The sequence below is a fragment of the Anticarsia gemmatalis genome, chromosome 14, assembly GCF_050436995.1.
Source record: "Anticarsia gemmatalis isolate Benzon Research Colony breed Stoneville strain chromosome 14, ilAntGemm2 primary, whole genome shotgun sequence".
Lineage (NCBI taxonomy): Eukaryota > Metazoa > Arthropoda > Insecta > Lepidoptera > Erebidae > Anticarsia > Anticarsia gemmatalis.
Window position 1 is genome coordinate 8,001,081 of NC_134758.1, and position 24,443 is coordinate 8,025,523.

Here is a 24,443-nt window from a genome sequence, read left to right on the forward strand (position 1 = left end):
GAGGAGACAGTCGTCGAAATCGATTTCTAATTTCTATAAACATTTTTTTAATCACACCACAGATAGGGTTTGCGTCGTAAGATAAGCCGTACGTTGTATTCGAATGGAGAGGTTTTGATACTATTTCGTAATTTGTTAGAATTAACACAATTACATCTCCATTGGTAATTGGTAGGATGTTAAATAAATTATCTTTAATTTTGATAAATTTACTTTTGGGGTATGTCTGTTATTTTTAAAATACATTTTATAATTACATAACACACAATGTTTAAAAAAAAGTGTAGCATAGCTTTTGCTTCATAAAGTAGTAGGTATAGTTTCAATTTTGTTACTGAATACTACAGCTTACAATTTCAGAAAGTAATAATATTACGCTCTAACCAGTTGCCGGTGAGAAAAAGCACCAGTAACTGATGAAAGACCACAGCCAAGAAAGTGATAAGAAACAAAATTCAACATCTAATCGATTTAATAGAAATAAATAAAAGCAAATGAAAAGTGAAAACTATTGGAAACGATACGCCACTGTCGTCACTGGCTCGTAGCTCGTTCCGATTTAGGCAAAGTACTTTGTGTCGGACTGTTTTATCAAAATATTCAATTTTGATAAAACAGTCCAAATACAACAGAATAAATACTTGTAAAATTAACATTACAGAAGATAGTATTTATTTATGTTCAACACAAAGAAAAAACAACTTAGCACAATGAAAAATTATCAGTTTCCATTACGTTAACCCGAATGGTTCAAACTGATTTGACACCTGATTTTGTCAACTGACGTCTGACAATTAGTTAACCTACAAAATCGCCTTTGTTTATATTTGTAAATAGTTAAAATATTCTATCATGTTTTACGAGGCGTTCCTAGCAGGTATATGGGCATCTATAGGAAGCACCCTAGGAAAATTAACAGGCACAACTAGTGTCGTTGTGAGTTATTATTTACTACTATAGCTATTTGATTTATTAAGAAGAGCGGAGATACAGTTTTGTTCCTAATCATTATAGAGTTAGAAATGTACATTACTAAACTGATGCAATTATTTTAAGTCATCCACAAAGAACATTAATATGTGCTAATTTTATAATAATTAGAATATTTACACTGAGTAGGTACTCTATTTTATCACTAGATGGCGCAGCAAGTCACCTGAAAAAAAAATGCTGTGCCGACCTATATTGTTACTCGTTTTTAAAAACTATGAAAATGAAAATAAATTTATTCTAACTACTTAATTTATGTGACTTAGTCATATACACACAAATTCAAGTATTGTAGGTACCGTCTATCCGCATTAAATGCTTAATTTTACTTGTACCTGACTTCGCTACTTGATCGTCACTTCTGTTAAAAGTTACTCTGGTTCTTAAATAATTCGTTTAAATTCATAAACTGAATAAAAAAAAACAGAGAATTTAGAGTAAAGAATGAAATAGGAACAGTTTTTTCTGTTGAACATATTTTTTTTTAGTCAACTAAGTAGTTCTTAATTTAATCTATCTTTTTTAGTTGGTTATGACTAAAATTGTGCTGTAGATAAAGGGAAGTAACGGCACAATCGTGTAAAAAACACGGCAATTAAAGAATAAAATAATTATATTATTTTGCGAACCTTACTATTTCATCATCTTAATATACCTACTAAATTATGGCTAAAATACTCCAAAAATTGATACTGAATAGAATAGTATAAATTTTTCTTAAAGGCTCATTTTCTTAGGTTAGTTCCAGTAAAAGTGTATTAAAAACAACATTTCATTACGACCCTCTTTGCCGTGTGTGGTTTTCTCGGCGGCCGTGGAATAGTAATATTTCAAAAACGAATCTAACCAAGCGCACCGCACCTGGGTCTTTTACGACATGGCTTTATTTTTGCAAAAACCTACGTTGTTTTCGTCCAACCTAAGGTCTGACACTCGGGACATGTAATCTTATCCAATCCCAATTCATTTCGTCGGGGAAAACAGCAAAGAAAAATAGACATAATATTTTCTATGAAAGCTGTATTTGCTTTCACTTTACGTCGATCATATTTCCTATAATACCGTCTTTTAATTGCTCAATAAAATAAAGTGTTTTGTTTCATTGCTGATAATTACTCAGTGGAAAGAGTACTGCGCCATAGGCCATAGGTATGTATTAGTAATAGTAATCGCACTAATCAACCATGTACCTACAAACGCATTAGTCATCATAGTTCAATCGATATGGTGTTACTGTAAAGTTTTAAAGGCGTATGTCATACTATCATTACTATGTATCGTATAAAGTGATGATCAAATACATACGTAATATCACGTCTTTTTCCTATAGGATTAGGTAGAGACCAATAAACAAGGGTAGGTACGATCCTTACAAACTTCCCTTGCCTCATTCACATACATACATCTTGTCATACAGGACGAAAGGGGCTGCGGTAAAAACAGAACATACCTACACACACATTTCCGTCGTAATCTTCAAAGTTTTAATCTGAAAATGTTTATCGACTCATACATGATAAGTATGTGAAGAACCTGTATATTAGTTATTCAATCTAAGCCTTAAATAAGCGTCTAAGGGCGACATTCCCTTGGTTCTAGATACGTGCACAATACACATTATGGAGGGACGCAGATGTGTAGGTAACTGATGGTGACAGACGTATTTTAGGTGACCTTAAAACTTGTTTATCGGAAAAACCGCAAATAAACAGTAGGAAATGCGAATTACTGCTTTCCATCCTTAGTATAAGAACCGAGTATTTGTTATAGTAAAGAACTTTAGTAAGAATAAAAAGGAACTACAAATGTCTTTTCCAGTTTTCATGTGTTGTAGACATTCGTTGTATTGAAGACAAAACGTCGTCATTCCTTAATCAAATCAACTCGGTTATCCAATCATCCAAAAATTGTTCCGCTTGATCTCATATCGTACGAAAGTAAAATACGTAAAAGCATAAGTAGGTTCTATACGGTTATATGTAGATAGGTGCTGTTGCAGATGATTTATAAAAATCACATCGTAATAAAAGAGTTGTGCTTGTGCCATTTAACAAGGTAACAATTTTATCGAACTGAACGTTTATACTCAAGTTGCAAATAACTGGGAATCGGTTGCCTCGGCAATTAATCAAAGTGCACTCGTTTTAGCGGTTTCGCTTTTTGCTCGGAAAAATATCTCTACCAATCGCAATATAATCTATAAAATATAGATGAAACAGCTATCGTGGAAATCTTTTAATTGAAAATAAACTCACAATAAAATAATAGGTACTTTTTAACGTAATATTAAGCGTGAAGGTTTATCGTGTTGCATTGAAACATAGCACTGGCCGCGACGCCCAAAAAAACTGAGAAAATGCCATTTACAATTTTATGACAAAAAATTAAAAGAAAAGTTTTATGGCATCTTATGCATTTTTTTCACTTATACGTGCCAGTAAATTAAGATTTGTTATTTATTTTGACTAAAAAGTTTATGCTTCGTTTGAATTAATAAAGTATAATTTTAAAAAATGTCATCGATTTATTTGATAAAGATAGACTTTCTTATTGTTATAAGTATTGTCATACAGTTTTCTTATATTAGTTATAAAAATAATACAGCCATAACTATCTTTGTGTTACATAATTTCTTATAAAAACACATATTAGTACAATGTTTGTTTTTTACACTGTTCAAATTACGTAATTTTTTCAGTAAATAAATATTGAGTAGTGTGAAAAAGGTAGATAGAGACATAGAGATATTAAATAGAAAATGGTAAACGGTCACAGTTTGTATTTTTAACGTAATTTTCGTTGTCGACAGGGTGAAAGCTATATAATATGGGGTGGTTTATTAATCACTATGGTGATAGCCAACACATGGGGCTGCAGGCATTATCTCCGTTCTCTCGATGCTGCGTCAAACACCGTAGCTCCAACTATCATATCTGCGGCCTCTAGTTACGTGCTCTCCGTAAGTATAATTTTGTACATTTATGGTTTAACATGCGACATAAGACAGGTGCTTATAGCTCAAAATTATTTTCTCTATACAGTATCTATTGTATTATTTCTTTTCGTAACTTAATGCACTCTGATATTTGTTGTACCTGTATATTCTAATATTATTAATTACATATACATTACTCGTTTGCGCCATAAAAAATGCAATCTTTTAACTTGTCTTGTGAATAGCGTAGGTACTTTATTTCTTAATTAAGTGGAGCATAATTACAAGCCTACAGTAGTCTAATGAATGGAAACTACAAACTCTTACGAGTCTTTCAATTGATCATTAGCGTTAACAATGCAGTATGAATATTGTAGTGCAAGATTCAATCAATTGAACAAGAACTCTCGTTGCGATGGACAATATGAAGAGGTACGCTTGTGGTACTTTGCTTAAATACAATGCATTTTCAATAGTTTGTACGCAAAAGCGCTATTGTAATTTTGTTGACAAAAGCATTAACAAATTTCTTAATTTTTTGAATGTTCATTTGAATATCTTGAGAGCATAGAGGTTTATAATGAATCAAATCAAAAGTTAACTGGCCTCGATGTGCGAAAAAATAGTGTAAATGCCTTATAAATTTATGAATAAAAAATTAAAAGAAAAATCTAATGGCATCATAGCACATTTTTTAACTAACATGAGCCAGTTACAACTAATGCGATATATTATTGTTACTAAAAAGGTTGAACTTAAATAGAAAATAAAAGCTCTAATTTCTAAACTTTGCGATTTTCGATAATTTCTATTTTTAATCGAGCAGGTATTGCTATGTACGCTATTAATAAGTTACCTAAAATAATAATATGACAACGCGTTTTGTTTTTAAATAAGCATTGATTTATTATAAAACAAAACGCGTAAAATAAGATGAAAATCACAGTAATATTTGTTAGGTTATTCGTATTTCATTTTATATATTTATTACCTCGCAATCCTTGTGAAAAGCGCAACTTTAAAAAGTAAACAGCTTTGAAAGGTCAAGTGGGAAAACGTGTGAAACCACCGATTCCGATTCGAAAGAAACGTTTTGTTTAAACTGCACCCGAAACAGTTTCTTCGAGTCCAAGTGTTCCTTTAAATAGATCGCCATTTTAAAGTAGATATAGATACACTTAACTCAATAATACAGAAGTTTTGTCTATTTTTAATTCACTGGTAACAGAAGATATATTTTTATTTCTAGTCTTCTAGATAGGATTTAACTACAATATACTTAATTTAAATTGTCCACGGCATTTGACTTTATTATTTATTTACTTAAAAACCGAGGTATTCCATAGCAGCCAAATATATCATTTTGTAGTCACTAGCGTAATTACGCTTACATTCTTTGTATTTCATAGGCTGTTTTCTCATGCTATTGCTATAATTTTATACCCCCGTCCGTGTCCGTACAATTTTAACGGTTTATGAAATATTAAAAGCTAGGTAAATATAGTGTTAACAACAGTCACGGCTACCACGGGTGACAAGCTTTTATAAATTTCCACGAAACGAAATAAAACTATTCGTAGCGTCGACGTAGCACGTTATACGAAACTTTTCCTTTTTTATATCGTATCGTTGAAAAAAAATAGAGGAATTATTAAGTCGAAGTATAAAATAAAATTCTTCATAAGTTTTCAAATAAAGGAAAGGTTTTCACAAACCTGAAAATCGGTATAAAATAATCATGTATGTTTTGGCTTGGTGCCTTTATATGCCAATACATTCATATTTTATTTCGATATTGATGTGCAAAGTGCAGAGAGGTCGCGTTCATTCGCTCGCGTAAATAACAATTTATTTTGTATAGCAGATTATATTGTCTATACTTTATTTTGAGCAAAAGAAAATATTTGCTTGTTGATTTGTTACCCGCTTAAATCGAAATTATATTATTATTGATCACTTACTAAAAACATTATTATTTGAAAGCTACACCATAACTTTTGTTATCTTTTAAGACATTATTTTTATCGTCAGATAACTTTATTCGGGGAATAATTTTGTCATGTGTAAAAACGTATAGAATATTAAATAGCGCTGAATTAGTCTCACTGCTGCTAAGCGAAGACTTTTCAAATCTCTCTTTCCTAGGCAGGCACAGGACGAGGCCAGAGCTAATTAAAAAAAAATTGCATCGCGATTGAATTTGCGGCTTAAGTTCTTAGTACATAAAATCGCAAATTTTCCCTGCAGACGCTACGATCCCTACAAACTTCCCTTACTTCGATTCGTTTACTCTTAATATGCTGTTTATCTTTTCCAGGGTGTGATAGGAATAACGTTGTTTGAAGAAGTATCATCAGTGCGGTGGTGGGCCGGCGCCACCATGATCGTGTTCGGACTGGCTCTAGTTGCGCGTCCCAGGGATAAACAGAAGACTCAATGATAGACATCCTAACTTACTACTTACTAACTTTCTTAACTGAGGCGCCCATAGCCAGGGGTAAACGATCTGTGGGTTAAGCAACCCTTGGCGCGGTCATTCCATAGATTGGTGACCGCATATTTGTTTTGAGCTGGGCGTCTCCAGGCCTCGGAGGGCATGTAAAATGTCGGTTCCAGCTGTTGTCTACTAAGATAATAGTCGGTAAGCCATGTCAAAGGCCTCTCGGGCGGCTTGAACAACTTTGACACTAGGTTGACCACTAACTATACGACAAACAACTTTCTTAACTTAACATATATTTTGTATTTATTTAATTGTACAACACTTTCAAATGACCGTGTGTGAGTTGTCCAATAATATTTATTTAATATTTATTTATTTATGCTCGGTTTTAGGTACATTTAGCGGTAGCTTATCTATTCAATAGCGTTTAAGCTGATATAAACAAAACAGTTTGAATAGATAAACTACCGCTAAATGTGCCTCAGAAATCAGGCATTCAACTGGATAATCGACAAGCTATATTTAAAGGTTTTTTAAAGTTAGTTATTTGATGTAAAGTTTAATTGAAAGCAATATTATTCAGCTTTATATAAAAGCGTTCACTTTTATCCGAGCTCTGCACGAGTTGCCTTCAAGGTAGTAGCTTACGTCCTTTCGTAGAAAATATTCTGCACTTATATTATTTTATCAAATTCTATTTAGATAAGTTCAGAGCTACTTATGCATTTATGATATAAATAAAAAGTATTGCTGGTGTGTATGTATGAATTAGTTCACAATTAAATTATATTACATGTTTAATTCGTCGAGTACAAATAAAAGTTTCCAAAAGAATAAGATTTAAGTTTATTTCAATGTTATATAATAAAGTTATTGTTAACAGAATTACTTACTTTTTGTTTTATTTGTTGTAAGGACCTAACGTTTGTAATAAAGCTTAGAAAACAATTGGTATTTGGTTATTGATACAAAACAATCACTGTAAAGGCATCGATTTCTCATTATCAGATGATTTTATTTGAACGTTATGATGTTGATATCCGAAAAATAGAAATAAATAAGGTTTATTTGCCTTTGTCTATATAAGTATTTAAGGTCAAAAAACGACGCAAAAAACAAAGTTCCTCTCAATTTACCGAGGGTCTTAAAACTTGTGATTTAGTCTCGGCGGATACTTAGGTTGAATTAAAGTAGTTAACAGATTTGCGAGCTGTCGAATGTCCCTGCGTATTTCAGCCGCCCAGCCATCCGTCCGCACCGCACTCCCGACCGCTACGAGCTGGTAGAAGTGCCTACACTAATATTATCGATAATATCGATATAATTGAAAATAGTGTTATAAATACTGTTTTAATTTTTTTTGGGATTTATTAAATATGATTTGAAAATATGCTGTTTGTCTAATCTCTGTATAGTCTTACAAATTGAGTACAAGTCAGAAAAATCGTCAAACACAGTCAACAACTTGTTCGCAAATCGTATTTCCTGAAACATTTGAAGGATAAATCCCGTATGTAGACAACATAAAAGACATCGACACAATTGAATCGACAAGTAGACGTCTCTGCAGGGTTTTATAGACGCAGTGACGCCGGCCGAGTCGCCGTCGAGCGGTCGACACGGCAGTGGCGCGCCGCGGCCCGGGGACGCCGCACGCGTGCTCCATGCTCGCTCAACACCACTCGCCGTACCCACACACCTCGACTTGAAAGAAACACGATCGATAACACAAAGCCGCGATAAAAACTAAACATCTCCACCGTCACACAAATTAAAACGACCAGTGCCGATCCCGATTGTCATGTTGGACATTTTTATGTAACCGATTTTAGATGGCAACATCGATATCGCGTGGCGCACCGGCGTCAACAATGTAGTCATAGTGACGCGCTCGTGTTGACAGTTTGACAGTTAAAACATGACGCTAAAATACCGTTGATTTTTAAATTATCATGTTTTACAACGTTGTGTGTTGGTTGTTACGTATTGTTAAGATGACGACAATAATTTTGTTGGCTTGAATAGTTTTGTATAATCCACGAAAATGGGAAATGGAATGAACAAGGTAGGTTATTAATTATTTTAATTCATATGTAAGGCATGTAAATATTTGGAGGTTAAGAAAGTAGAAAGGCAGTGGAATGCAGGCGGCAAAAGTTACGTAACGTCAACGTAGCGGCGGTTCGTAGCTCGTAGCTCGTAGAGCGTCCGTAGCGGGATGCAAGTTGTGTGTCTACGTCTTGTCCGCCTTTTCGCCGAGACGTTACAACGTGGATATTAAAACGTCTTTTATGGATTGTTTTGGTTTCAAGTTAATTGTAGCATGCTTTTTATATATCTAGACATGTTTAATTTTATATTGGAGTTTTACTTAGTGTAATGTTTATTTAATTTGTCGTATGATATGAAAAATATTATATAGTTTATTTTCAATTGAATATGATTTTTATTATACATTTCTTGATATTTAAATGTTATTGTAGTTTTATGCGGGTAGACATTTATATATTGTAAACATCTACCCTCACCAACTAGTATTGTAATAATAATTGTTATAAGCATGTAGTTTATGTGTGAATATTTTATGACAATAAAATGTCATACCTTTTCACACAAACTTTGGACGTTTGATTTCAGTTCATTAAAATAAATTCTATCATCTTTGGCTTGTGTTGTGCCCTAAGGCTGCCGTAAAATTGGGGTATTTAATTTTTTGCAAGCATGAAGATCTTTGCACAATTTATCGGAATATAAACTTATTAAGCGTGTAAAATGCTGCTTATACAGCGTGTAAGTTGGAGTCATATAATAATAGTTAATAATAACACTCCACTCTTCATTTTATGAGTATCTTATTTCATAAAATTAAACAAGGAAAAGTACTCAACATGTCAGAATTCATCCCGTAATCTTTAAAGCTGTTGTTTGCTGTTTTTTGTTTGTTTAAATCACGATTTTTTATTCTGTCCTATAATAAATCCTGTCATTTGAATAAAACGAATTATGAGCGATGATGCAATACACGTACGACAGAGGTCGTATGGATATTCGGCATACAATCCTACTTTCTGCTGGCCAGCTCGTAAAGTTGGCAATGAGCCTAAGAGCTGTAACTTAGATCGTGAGCCGCTTGTTACGAGCCTATGATACCCGTTTAACTGCATTAGTATTTGATCAAGTTAAAACGAGGTTTATAACAAAAGTTTGAAAGATTTTTCAAGGTTTTTGTGTACCCCTGTCGCGATGAATTCAATGTCACTGCGCTGGGCGTCTCGTCGTCGTTTGTCTTAAAGCAAACGCTTTGTAGCGATCTATACATTATTTTTAAGAAAGGAGGAATTGAAATGAGTGGTGTAATTGCAAGAGTTTTAGTGGCGACGCAGTTAAAACGACTTATTTGTATAAAATATGTCATTATAGTTGTCCGTAGAGTGTAATTCTTTCTTTTCTTTCGACGTAACGAACAATGTTTCACACCAATATATAAATATCAAGTTACCTACGTACTGCCAGGGGTTTTGACAACACACGTCTTAAAACTATGGTCTCTGTTAGCTTAGAAAGTTAAGGCAATTTGCAAAGTTCCCTGTGACACGAAATACTTACTTTGTACAAAAATTTTTGCCTAATCTAAACTCCTTCGGAATAACAAATAAGACGACAATGTTGAGTTTTCGAGATGAGAATAATGTCTAAAGAACATTACACAACGCGTGCAGAACTAAGCCAGCAAGATAAACTTAGTAATGAGTTAGCTCAAACAAAATGTGTCTCTTTATTCTAAACAAAAATATTCTTTAGAAATTAATTTCATTAACGTCCTTTGAGATTAGACAAAAAGCGATAAGGTTCACCCTCTTCTAAAGTGTCATCCAATAAACCCGTGACATGAAGCTTAAAATGTACAGCGCAGATTAACCTCTAGGTATCAAGTGAAACCCTGAAACATTGAATTTTTGATGATGGTCGTATTCATTTGAGCTCAGAGATAGAACGCAGTTTGATGACGCCTTCATTCGCGAATGTCGAGATGTAGCTCCTAAGCAACGTTTGGCACAAAATCTGACTTTAAAAATAGATTCTCTATTTCACCCCACGAAATTCTAGTTTCTTGAGATAAAAAAGAATGTTTAAGCCATAAGGTAGCTAATAAGCCGTTTATTGTACGGAATAGAAGGTAATATAGTCATTTAGCTGAATAAAGTATGTGCATTTGCCGATTTAAAGCGATTTATGTAAATGTATGCAAGTTTTAATTTGGCTCGTTGCCCAGTTTCTGTAGTCACTACATTAGGTAGTTAATAATGATAAATGTTGTTAAATGTACTTTTTTCTATTTTATGAGTGAAAATTGAAAGGTTTTTTTTTATTAGTTGCGATTAAACTTTATGCCGCAAGGCACTCTAATCATATTACATCCATTGAACTATAAGTATCTAAACATGAATGGTATAGAGGTGAATGTAGGGCAAATTATTAGACAAAATTTAAGCGACGTTGCGTGCTCAGTGGCCATAAAGTTTTGCGTCGTGCGTGAGTTTCAACACTTGCACTAGGTCATAATATCTACTTATTTATGTAGATGTAATTGTACCTACTTATCTTTTGTTATACAATATTCATATTACTATACCAACAGTTGAGCTCGCAAAAGCGTTAGTAACATAAACGACGGAAACATGACAAACGTAAGAAAAAGGTAAAGCCCGACCTAAAGTCGTCTGTAAATAGTCACGAATAATTAGACAAAAGTGAAAACAAAAACCTAATTTCGTTTCCCTCCGGACAAATAAGATAGGCGCGGTTGGGGGATTGTTTTCCTAAGCGGTGACCGACGCCATTGTACGGGGCGAGCACCCCCGGTCCTCACCGATCCCTCGGTGTTTCCACCTGTTTACACGAACGATGCCAAATTAAATTCGCAACGCTCCACTATTCCCATACACCCGCTTTCATAAACGGTGTACTTTAGCCCACAACGGATACGACAATTCGATACAATCACATTTATTCGTTTTTGCGCATCGACAAAGAAACCTTTACAGTAGATAGATTCAATAGAAAAGTAATAACTGCTTGCTACACTTTCAACTATATTAGCTGTATCAAATAATCGACCTTCTAACTTTTATGTATTTGCAAAAAGAGTATCAAATTGTATTAGGTTTAGGTACGTATCCTGTATTAAGGTACTGGGTCGTAAAAAAGTATATCTGCATATACTTTTATTTCTTATTAACGAAATTGATATTTTACATGCCATAAAAACGCCGAATGTTACGAAAAGTAATTTTATCAAGGCAAGACCTAAAAAGCTTCGAACGATAACTTTTTATTAACGTTGAACTTCTGTCAGTAAATACTCTTGTGAAATAAGTATTTACGTATAACTAATATGTACACTAACTTTGTTCCCGTGTTGACGATAACTGAACTTTGAGATTATTAGCAAGATTCTGACAGTTTTGTTTGAGTTGGAATTTCTCAAGTTTGCGCCCTATCTTTATCATCATCGTCACTCGGTGGATGGTATTAAACTCCCTAACACCTTGTTATCGATGCGAAGATTGAACAGCTGAATCGGACCGTTTTTTCGAAGCTTGACGTAGATTTCTTCTGTCGCTACACCAATATCTTAATTCGAACTGAAAATGGATCTCATATATCTTACATCGAGAGATCTAGGACGGATATTGTCTATTTCCTCGACAAGTGGATTGATTGCGGAGAGAAACACACAGTACTTCGTCGGTAAAGAAAAAGTCGCAGCTGTTCAGCGTTCTGAAATAATCCTTCAATCGTTTTTACAATACACGCGGGAAATAATGTTGAGGAATATATAACTTCCGTGGATGAGGCAATCTGTTACATTGGATTATTGGTTAAGCTAAATTGAAGAGTGTATGACGAATTGATTACTCAGACAATTCGTCATGTTGGTATTTAACCCGCAAGACATGTAGGTACAATAGATACTTACAAATCGATCAGACTAAGTATATTCTTTTGTATAGTTACAGCATAAAATAACTTTTTGCTTTACATACCAATAGAGCAGCGTTAAGCCGTTTGGCGTTTAGCCAAAGAATGATTGATTCAACCCATATTTCACAACGATACAATATCAGAACAAACTGTGTTACCGTTAGAAATAATAATATAGAATTTATTAAATTTTTCCACAATTTCGGGCAATTGAATGAACAGAACTCTTATGGAAAGAATAACAGGTTTTTTTATTCAGTCATCATCAACCTAGCCATTCTTCCAACTATGATAGAGGCGTCTTTCCGAATGCAGCTGAATAATACTTTCTCCCTTAAATCAATGAAGTAAATAATTATATTACTGTATCCGCCTTATTATATGATGTTACATATCATAAATTACTTAAGGTTTAATTCTTAACTATACTGACTAACTAGAAAACATAAAGTTGTATTTGAATAAAGCATACTTATATAGATCTTTGTTCTAAAAGAGACAGTCAAAAGATCTTTTCACTCGTCTGACTTGGTTCACATAAGCCGTGTCGCCACATGGCGCAACACGCTATGTTCAAGCACGCGAGAACTTTTTATTGAATCTATATTACAGCACAAGTATTTTCTCATAATAACTGATATAAAACTGCTTCGTAAAGACAATAATCCAAGGATGATAGAATACAAGCTGGTCGGATTATTGCCAATACAAATACTTAGCAATTATATTCCACTACTCGGAACTATTATCTCATTACGTATTTATAAGTTGCAATGTTTCAGGTTATTAATATCGCAATAATATTTCAAGATATATTTCTAGTTAGGAACCGATCGAAAGTGCAATAAATAAATTATAGTCTAGATGAAATGTTGTGCCATTTTTTATATATTTCCCTAAAGCAGTCAGTTACTTGTTTGCAATTCGAAATTAATGAACGTGTGAGTTAGCTTAGAAACTCCATTCCTCAAGCGAATAATTATGTAAAAACTGAAACTTGAATATAGTAGTAGTTTATACAAGTATTTCCAAGTAATACTAAGTCCAAATGTTCCTAAGGGACTTTAAACTGTACTAGGGTTGGGAAAGAACATCCTGAAAGGTCAAAAACTATCTGAGTTAGCAACACGGTCCCTAAATCCCATAAGGTCCTTCTCTAAATAAATAAATCTGACGTTGTTTTTTTAGATAGACCCAACTTGTAGCCATGTAAAGTATTTGTAGACCGTATAATGTATTTTTGCTTTAACTCCCTTGAAAGTGAGAGAAATGGGTAGCTTCTATATCTTTTTTTAACCCTTTACTAACCCACTGCTGGGCAAGGTTCTCCTCCCAAACGGGGGAGGAATCCATCAAGATATTTTCTTCATAGTTAGAACAAGTTATAATGCGATAATGTTTCTAAGTTATGCACACAAAATTTCGAAATGTCATTGATTTTTTGCCTCGAGTTAGCCGTCGACCACTTGAGTGGTAGATTTTATAATGCACTCTACGACGATGAACTTTTTAAACTTCCACAAAAAATACTGATAGATGTAATCACTATCCAATTTCAAAATGAAATCTCATGGTTAAATTATCTCTATTTTACCTCCGACATTTTACATTATGCAAAAGTTTCCAACATCTAGGTACTTCACACTTCACGCGTGTAACATGTGTGCTTTACCACGGAAAATAAATTTTGTTGCCAACTTTCTGCACAAAAGCAAGCTTAAAACGTTGTGTGGTTTTTGATTAAAATAGGAGCAAAAACTTTGTCATAGGTTGTTTAATATATACCTTAGCATAATATATAGGTTACTGGGTTTACTGACGTAAAAATGCGTTTTGCATTGCTGGTTTGTAATCGGGCTATCATCGTTCAGTTAAAAATAGGACGCAATGGAATATCAAATAAAATAACAGTAGTTATGACCTACTTTATGCTATTTCTTGGTTGTTATATTAAATTGTTCACTGATTCACTGTAAACTTTGCATCGGATTGGCAAGGGCAAGAGCCAGCAACCTTCGCAATAAATACGATAGATTCTTACTGCATTCTTCTTCCATATTTATTTGCATGCGGCGTTTTTCTGCACTTTGACTTGCAGTCGTATTTTTTATTAAAATAATGGTTTTGCGCGTTCAATTAGTTATTACGGATCACGGCGTGAAGTTCAATATTAAGATATAAAATGGCTTAATATTTGGGTTTAATAAAACGTTGAGAAAGTAGGTAGTTAAGAATACTATTTTGTAATAAAGATGTGAGTGAGGCAAGGGAAGATTGTAAAGATCGTAAGTGGCGTTCTTTGGTCTCTGCCTACCCCTATGGGAAAAACGCGTGATTTTATGTATGCACGTCTGAATATAACTTTTGCATTTATTTTATATGGAAGAATTAAATTTATCGTCACATACAATAAAATTAATCGCCTTAAAATTTGTAAACGTAAACAAAGCACAATTTTAATCAGTCGTTATAAATACGACTGTCGTATCATTTGACACTGTCGTCCTTGGTTTTGTGTTTGTCATGAAATATTTCAAGCTCCGGACAACAATGTGGTGTAATGCTGCAAAATATGTATGCCTGTAATAAACAGAGATATAAAATGCGTTGTAAAGACGCAAGATTTCAATGGTTTTCGTCATACAATTTTGGAGAAAAGAACTCCTAATGTTGGCATGAGATAAAACCATAACGGATGACGTTTTAGCGGCGATTCTCAAACCTTATAATGCAATTTACGCTAAATTGTAAACACAAACGTGTAAATTATAATTGATTTACTACTCTACTCTTTAACTGAGGGTTGAACTTCCCATCTCAGTCATGTACATACATACACTCATGCATAATATCTTGTATGTTTTACCCGAAGGTGTAAGCAGCAGTGTATGAAATACATCATTGACAATGTTAGTCCCATGTAATAGGGGGTGAGCTTATTACCATTATAGGACAAATGCTATTGGTCTTTCTCTAAATCATATTAGAATTTTCTTGGACTATCCATAAGAAAATTCTAATATTATTTAGAGAAAGACCAATGGCACTTTCTCCGACCAGGAAATCGAACCGAGGATCTCGTAGTCAGCAGTCGTATACAAAACCGACCGCGCTACAGAGGCAGCAAAACTCTCAGTTATGTTTAACTCCAAAACAATTTAGCTACAAACCCTAAATTACTCCGCAATACGCATTGCAAAGCCTCAAAGGCCCTTTAACGTCACTTAACATAGCAGTGGCGGCTTCCCCACATTCCTTGGCAATAAAAGCCGTGCTACCTGTCACGAGTGTCATGGCTCACGGGTCAGGAGTCAAGTCTCAAGACATATTACGTGTTACACGTTCCCGTCGCAGCCACACTTGCATTATAAACGGACTGTTCAGCTTCAATAACGTTCTCTCAATAACCGTTTCTCGACTCTTGTGTCACAGCTTACCTACGTGGAATAGATTTGTGGAATTTTTACCGCTTTTCAGAGGAAAATCGAATGGTGAAACGATTTGTTTGAAAATTCTGTCGGTTTCATTGTCAGTATTTTTTTAACTAGTTACCGTCCCACTGCTGGGCAAGTGTCTCCTCCAGAACGAGAGAGGGGGTTAGGCTTTGAGTCTACCACGCTGGCTAAGTGCGGGTTGAGAATGTTGCATGCCCTCGATAAACGGATTAAATAAATTTTCTGGCATGAAATATTTTATCACGATGTTTTTCCTTCACCATTAGAGCAAGTGATAATGTTATCTAATTCGCTCATAACTTCGTAAAGTTTGAATCATCGAACACTTGCGTGGGAAGTGCCAACTTATACTTACCACTCGTCTATCCCAGCTTTTTGTAACTAGATTTTGACGCATATGGTACGCAAGTTTTGGTATCAAACAATGTGTCAACTATTGAATAAACTGTCAATTTATGGTTTAAATTATTCCAGACTTGAGGGACTGGCAGTTTATAAATACAGTGGGTAGGACAAGTTTGTCGAGAGCGTCTGTCGGCTGACATTAATATTAATCCTCTCGGTCCCGTGTGCTTAAGTGTCATCACTAGCCGCATAACCTTATACGTGATATTATAACGCCCATAATAATATTTTTACCGTCTAAATGTTCAATAAAAAGTAACTTCATAGCTCAATTTATCCGTCTATGGTATTTTTAGAATGTTCTATAAATTTTAAGCTGTCGCGACTTGTAGACATAATATTATTATTATAATGCAACGGGTTTTAACGGTCGATGCAATTATATCGAAACGTGGCGTCGTGTAAACAAATCAGGTATCGTAAGTTCGTAACCTATAATTTTCAATCGCGTTTAAGACCCATTGCATCGTAATATTACGTTATTTGTTGTAATTTTATCTTGTGAGTATGACTCTAGAAAAATGAATCTCTATTCTGAGTTCTGACCCTATTTCTCATTTATTTGTAACAGCTCCGAGTATTAGTGCAAGAACGTAATGTAGCAATTTTGCCACAAATTGTACTTTACGAGACAATTAATTACCCGCGCCGATACTTTACACGAGGCGGAATAGCGCTGAAATTGATTCTCTTAGATTCACTTGATTGTCTCTTTGTCCTCTGATTACTTTCATTACAAGTGAAGAATAATTAATAAGTTTTTGCTATAGACGTAGATGTACATATGTATGTATGTTTGTTGGATACTCTTTCCCGAAAAAAATACTGGACGGATTTTAATGAAATTTGGTACACTGATAGCGTCAAACCTGAGTTAACACAGCTCTTTTTCTTTGGGAAATCGATCTGACGCGGACGAAGTCGCGAGCAGCACCTTGTAGAGAATAGTTATAATGACAAAAAAATTGTCGGATGTAAAGCTCAACAGTATAAAGAATAAAGTTATGAATCCGCAATGACTTTTGAAACCATACAAACGTGATAAATGTGCACTAGTTTCAGGCTTCATAGGAAATCCTATTTAAGTATTGCACCTATTTAAACTGGCGCATACCGGATTAAAGATGATTTATTGTTTTATTAAAAGGTTTACATACGGCCAGATAAACTTCAACACAGGATTATTTATATAGTGGCTTGAATCATCGACATATTGATTGGTAGGCATCGTTGAAATACAAATAATATTGTATCTGATTTGTAAGAAAAAAAACGTCCATGATTATCATCGCATAAAGGAATATGTATGTGTAGATCAAGTGTTGTATCACTAACCCCCGGTTTCTGAGTAATTTAGCGGTAGTTTATCTATTCAATAGCGTTTTCTTTGTATGAGTTTTAACGCTATTGAATAGATAAACTGCCCCTAAATATACCTCAGAAACCGGGGGTAAAAGATCTTGCCGGTATAAAAGCTGGCATTCTAAAACCGTCGAAAGCCTTAAATATTCTAAGCACGCTCAAGTTCTTAACAGAGAAAAAAATAAGATTTACATCAAAGACGAAGTTTGGCAATTTGAACAAAGTTATTTCTCGCCAATGTTGTTGACTCGGCCGTTGAGTTCTCAAATTATTGTAATACAAGCCAATGAAAATTGCTTATTGTGTTGTTATAAGCATATTGTTCTGCTATAAGATTGTTAACAGCTATTAAGATTGGAATAAAGTGTTAGGCTTGCTACACGCAAATTTGGTTCGGCATTAATCGGTCTAGCCGGGTCCAAAACCGAATATGTGTAGATGAATGTTGATGAAAAAATGCCGCTTGACATAGCCGCCCCTGAATATAACACCTGGTTTCTGAGATACATTAAGCCGTAGTTTGTCTATTCAATAGCGCTTAAACCCAAATAAAAAAAAATATTATTTTATAGATGGAGCTATTGAATTGCTATTGAATGCATTAAATTAAGTCCGCCTTTATACAAATTTGTATATAAAGAATAAATAAATAAATGTATCTCAGAAACCGGGCACAAGCCAAACGAGTGCAGTAATTGCTTCGAATCGGTTTTTGTTGTTCGATAAATAAGAAATAATAAATAAGATAAAGAAGATCGTGCCGACCCGAATTAGCGTGTAGCAAGCCCAATAGGAGAACGGTTACAAGTCGGATTAGTAGTAGTTGATTCAGATGTGATAGTTGCGTGCGGGGATCTGATTAAGCCCGCAGTATAATTACTAGATAATTGCATCAACGTGTCGCACGTAGCAACTGTAAGCTATTGTAACACTGACACGCTCTCTAATTGGGCCTCGGTAACAGTTTAGCAGTTCATATGCATTCTAATGAAACCTTAAATTAAGTGCATTATCACTAACTTTGACATTTACATGAATAACTCAGTAAAAAAATCAATTTACTGACTCAATTTTACGCTAAAAATCGACGTATTCGAGAACGTTCGAAAGAAATAATTATCATTGAATATCTCTTTTACTACAAAACCACAATTTAATGTTTAATTTGTTTTGTAATAAAAATGTTTTATTGATATTAGCTAAGTATCAATAACACAATCGGTGACATAATATACGAGTATGATATATTAATTATACGATCATTACTGAGATTCTCAACCACTACTACACTACACTACAACTGGCTAGTGTCGAAAAATTTTGCATGACAATTGAAAAAAAATCAGCGCCTCTAACGGGCGTCGCAGAAACTATTTTTGCAGTACGTTTTAAATGTCAAACTCTCGATACTCGAAAGTACCGCATGGACAGAATCGTACTACATGAGACCGCACAATTTGCAGAGAACAGTTTCACTTCAACAGTCACTGCACTACTTCTTTCGTCTATTACATACCTAGTGCCTTATTCGTGTGATTTTTCCACTTCTAAAACTCCATTGAAAGCTAGATTCGAAAGATTCTTTGCTCCTTGCCTTTTAAATTCACGGTTGAACTTTATAAAAGTTTTATTCAATAGGGAGTAAGTATTTAACCGGCGGAGTTTTCAACGTGTAATTAATTCTCTTTTCCATTTAAATACTCATTTGCATTAGACTAGTTTCGCCCTTTATTTTGCCGTCGTAATGACGGGCTGACCACGCCTAATGTTATGGTGTAATTTAATGTATTAGTTGATACATTTGAATAAAACAAAGTATGTTTTACGCCTTATGAAAAAAATTACACACATTATTATATAGTATAAAGTCTAATTGAACAATTTGTATGCATAATGCATATTGCCTTTAATCATAGGTCCTCCCGCCGTGTCTAACTGCGTCTGTTTGTCTGTCTATTCACGATATACTCAAAATCTTCTGTACGGATTTTCATGCGGTTTTCACAAATAGATAGAGTAATTTTAAAGGCAGGTTGTAGTAAATAATTTGTTAGGGTTCATCCGGTGTAGCCTGGGAAAAGTCGAGAGGAACAGCTAGTTATTTAATAATTGTACTAATATAAAATAACATAACTTGATTTTACCTTATAATATTAATACTAGAGCACTTTCTGTAAACGACGTTGGTCATTGTTCATGAGTCACTTCAATGAACAAAGACAATGCCGCAATCATAACGGATATCCTTTCACTTAAGATAAAGTCACATTCACGTTACATTACCCTTCTATTAATTTAAATAAAACTACAGATAATAAATTACTGATACTATGTATTAATAAAATCAATTCCTTAGATATTATGCATACATAAGCATAAACATATTATTATATTCTCTTAGAAATGCAGACTATTAATTTGCGTGTGATCCTTTCAAGTGACAACTTTTATTTTAAAGTTTGTAGAATATAATAATATAAAAGTATGTTTGTACTATGTCCTATTGTGTGTAATATTAAATGTATTGCTTTTTATTACTCTTATTTCATTATTTAAAAGCAAGTACAAATTTTCGGCACAAAGAAATCCAAAAAACGAAGTCAGCAAACTTTGTTTTAGCAATTAGTTATAATTAGTCGAACGTAGCAATTTACTTCTTCGTTCAAAAAGGAGGTTAATTAATATGACACTTTGTACGGAGTTATAGCTCAATTTCTAAGTAAAAAGGTAAAAGTACAATTTGGCGTAAGTAATTACAAGCTTTATGCTCCACTTTAGGTCCTTTGAAGAACACTGGGACTTAATAACAGCTCTCGTTCTAAACGTCTTAATGCATGTAATCGTCACCTTCTGTAAAACGATCGCGTAGGTACATGACACTATTTTACTGGAACTTGAAAATTCTTGTTTGAGTAAGGCCAATGCGCTAAAACATTTTTTTACTATATTTTACTGACTCCGTGGCGCAGTGGTTAAGGTTGCCATGACGCGCCGCTACCATTGCGTTGGGAGGTGGTGGGTTTGACTCCGACACGTAACAGTAATTTGTGCTTTGTGCGCGACACTAATAGTTGTTTTGGGTCTGGTTGTGAGTTGTTTGTATGTTTGTAAAAGTCCCCACAACTACACGAACAAATCATAGTGCCGAAGTTGTCTTCAAAAAATGATAATTTAGGTAACAAAATTGTAGTCAAATTCGTGAATCATTCGGTACCTTGGTACATTTGATATCCGAGGTCACTATTCCCACTACATACAGAAAATGAATGCGCACATCCCACAAGAAATCAAAAATGAAATGAAAGTCAAGGTTGTAAAAGCAGATTTGTTTACTTTTTCCACAGTTTCAATGCACTTGACTGCGTTCATAGCGCGGTGATTACAGCGAGAAAACTCATTATTTTTGTTGCATCGTCCAACAACAAAAATATGAATAACTGCACAAAAAATAATGAGACGGATGAATGCAAGAAAAGAAAGAATAATCAACGCGTAGTTATGGCGCAGTTGAACCAAATAATTATGTATTCTGTACAACTTTCAAACAACATGTCTGAGAATGAATACAAATGTTGGGGGTGTTTTAAAACACATTTTCATGTTTTCCTACATTTTCATATAATATGTAAGAAATACGATATTACCTTTGCGGTCGCAATAGAGTAAAATATGCGGTCATAGTCTTATGGGACCAAAGAAAACTACACTTCAAACCAATGGGACATATTTCGTACATTATTATTGCTCAGCTTCTCCTTCCTGCAGTATACTGTACATCTCGTAGCCAATTGCGCTTACCGGTTGTAAAAGGTCTGAGGGATAAGCAACCCATTGTGCGGTCATTACAAAGTCGGGTGACCGCTGTGATAGTGGTACTTGAACAGAGTGTTTCCCTGCTTCGGGGGGCACGTTAGAAATCAGCTCCAGTGGTAACATTCTTTACAATTGGAATCAACGAGTATCGAGAGTTTGACATTTAAAATGTACTGCGAAAATAGTTTCTACGACGTTCGCTAGAGGCGCTGAACCGATTGACAAAATAAAGTCGATTAAGTTAACCGTCGTTAAATGCCTTTCGGGCGGCTTCAGCAATTTTTACTACTAACCATAATGATAAAATTAAAAATAACTACATCTATGTGATGTAACCGTATAAATTGCTATAAACTTTACATACGGGTAATTGCAATAAGTTTGTTTGTTTGTTGGTCAGGTGCTGCCCGGTCTGTACGTGGGAAACTACCGGGACTCGAAGGACACGGTCCAGCTGGACAAGTTCAAGATCACTCACATACTGTCCATACACGACGCCGCTAGGAGATTACATTCGGTAAGTTTACATTTCATTAACTGTTTCACATTTAGCCTCGGTTCCAACACTTCTAAAAGGTTATCTTTGGGCCTATTAGACGGAATTTAGACCTTTACTTTCATACATTTGCTGTCATATTATGTACTAGCTGACCCGTGCGGCTCCGCTCGCGTGAATTTCGTACTGTTGCTTATTCGTTTGAGCACGCGAATTGCGAAGCACTCGATACACATAAAAATGCTAACAACTCTTTTGTCATCTAATGGTTATATACGAAAGGGACCCGAAGGGCACACAATGTGACGCAGGCTCAGGCAGGCCTGATTTCCTGTGGTTACCTTCTTTTCCGCTCTCGTCTGTATCCGTACCAGTTTACAGTGTAAAATATAATACCTTATTATAGACTGACAATTGCTTACCCGTCTGGATTCAGAATATTATAATAGGTACAGACAGACCTATCTGCGCCGGAGCTCTTCACACGCGTAATAATGTTTACTTGCGATGATACGTCCGAAACCGCGTAACCCGTAATTATTTTTTATATGTCATCCGTTATTTATTTTTTAAAACTTACCACGTAGTCTGTTTCATAGCTATACAATTTATTTCCTTAATGCAACCAATTAATTTGGTTATGTGTTTCGAACAACAACGCCATCTGTTAGTTGCGGCGAACAACAAACGAAATTACTCGGTTGCCATCTAGGATATCCCGACCGCACCGGACCCACGTAAACCAACATTTTTGTGTAATATATCATACAACATTTATGTTTAAAAATCTTATAAATGTATAGCATGTTTCAAAGGTATTTTTTTACAATAAAGCCATCAAAACAAATTAATTAGAAAAAACATGCTTTGTTGCGAGCTATAACGCCATCTATTGGTTGGTGCAAACAACAGGTATCGATACGGCAGGCGCCGCGTTAACTTTATGCGAATGTTGTGAAATGGATTGTAACGCCATCTATGGTCTCTATAGGGAAACGCAGGTTCAAACGATTTCTACGTATATTTTTCAATTTTCTAATTTTTTTTGAAATTTTATGCTATAAAAAGTATCCTAGAAACTGCTCCACTACTTAATCTATGCATATACCAAATTTCAGTGCATTCTATCCGGTAGTTTTTACGTGATAGCGTCACATACAGACGGAGGACAGACAGACAGACAGACAGACAGAAAAGAAAATTATAAATTGCAGATTCGGTATCAGTATCCGTTACTAAACATCCCCCATTGGTTTTTTTTTAAATATATTCAATGTACAGAATTGACCTCTCTACAGATTTATTATAAGTATAGATTGACTATCCGATATTTATTGAAGCCGTGGATCTCTTGCCATCGTTTTACGTACTCTTCGGATTGACTGGATTGATAAAATTTAGTTTATCATAAGGAACATTATTACTTATTAAGAGTATGCAATAAATACGTCTTGAAATCTAGTCTTAGTTCTTAAAATATATCGAAAGTTCAAAAGCTAAAATTTTCACGTTAACGTATTGAAACTAAATACAAAAGATTTTTCACGCTATATATGTATTTCCCTCTTTTAATAATCACAAACTCATTTGTGCGATCGCGTCGAGGGAAACATACAAGCTTTCAAAAACGTATTTAAACACCACGTTAATTTGCCCCGTGGGAAAATGCTTTTAGTTAAATGCAGTTGATTGCTGTGTTGCAATTTGTGTTGTTTGTACGTTGGATACTGATGTTGGTTTTAAATTTGAATGTTCAACATAAATTATTATTGAAACATGAAGTTTATAAAAACTGGGGAAACGCGCAGTATTATTAAACCCCTCCCCCTACGTACAATCATTGACCCTTAGAACTTTTTTGCAATACATTAGGGACTACATCCACAAAAATCAGAAACTAAGGAAAAAATACACTACCAATCTAATATATAAAATTCTCGCGTCACAGTTTTCTTTACCATACTCCTCCGAAACGGCTTGACCGATTCTCATGAAATTTTGTGAGCATATTTATGGACTAGGTCTGAGAATCGGCCAACATCTATTTTTCATACACCTAAGTGACACAATTTTTTTTATTGCAAAACAACGTTTGCCTGGTCAGCTAGTATTATATAATAATCAATATAATAGTTTATTTATTTCCTTTGATTTCATAAACGTGACATTTATTTGATTGTAGGCAAATAATTCTACTCGTTACCCTAAATAGGGCTTATTATTTCTACAGTTGCAATTCAGAATTGCATTTTATATTCGCCACCGTATTCATTTACGTATGCACTTGTTGTACACATAACTGTCATGAATAAAGATAACCAATCACAATATCAAGCAGCTCTTTGAATAAATATGTGGGACTTTCTCTGCTGATATAAAAATATTGTTTCTTTTTATAGAGTTGTGTGTTTAACAATGCTGTCTGATTGAGTGCTGGGTGCTCGTACCTTCTGGGCCTTAACAAAGCTCTAATCTTAATAACCGAAATTCTCTTGAATTCTAATCTATAGCACGATTGTTAACCTTAGGAATGATTTCATCACTGCCAGTCTTGTGGTC

At 34.5% G+C, this 24,443-nt stretch overlaps 2 protein-coding genes across 3 annotated transcripts in view; both read left to right on the top strand.

Annotated features, from left to right (window-relative positions):
- Positions 1-82: 82 nt before the first annotated feature.
- On the top strand, positions 83-7,260 carry LOC142978409 (transmembrane protein 42). Its single transcript, XM_076122849.1, has 3 exons — positions 83-936; positions 3,800-3,949; positions 6,243-7,260. Exons 1-3 carry the CDS (start codon positions 853-855, stop codon positions 6,363-6,365), a joined length of 357 nt encoding a protein of 118 aa, XP_075978964.1. The 5' UTR covers positions 83-852; the 3' UTR covers positions 6,366-7,260.
- Positions 7,261-7,902: 642 nt separating this feature from the next.
- LOC142978413 (dual specificity protein phosphatase 22-like) overlaps positions 7,903-24,443 on the top strand; it is a 48,844-nt gene continuing 32,303 nt past the window's right edge. The window contains exons 1-2 of one of the 2 annotated variants that reach the window (XR_012959758.1): positions 7,903-8,433; positions 21,789-21,905. Coding sequence is in view for 1 of the 2 variants with exons in the window: in XM_076122852.1 (XP_075978967.1) it covers positions 8,413-8,433; positions 21,789-21,905 (138 nt within the window). In the remaining variant the exon portion in view is untranslated. The remainder of the gene's footprint in view (positions 8,434-21,788; positions 21,906-24,443) is intronic. The other variant, XM_076122852.1, reaches the window with a different exon arrangement.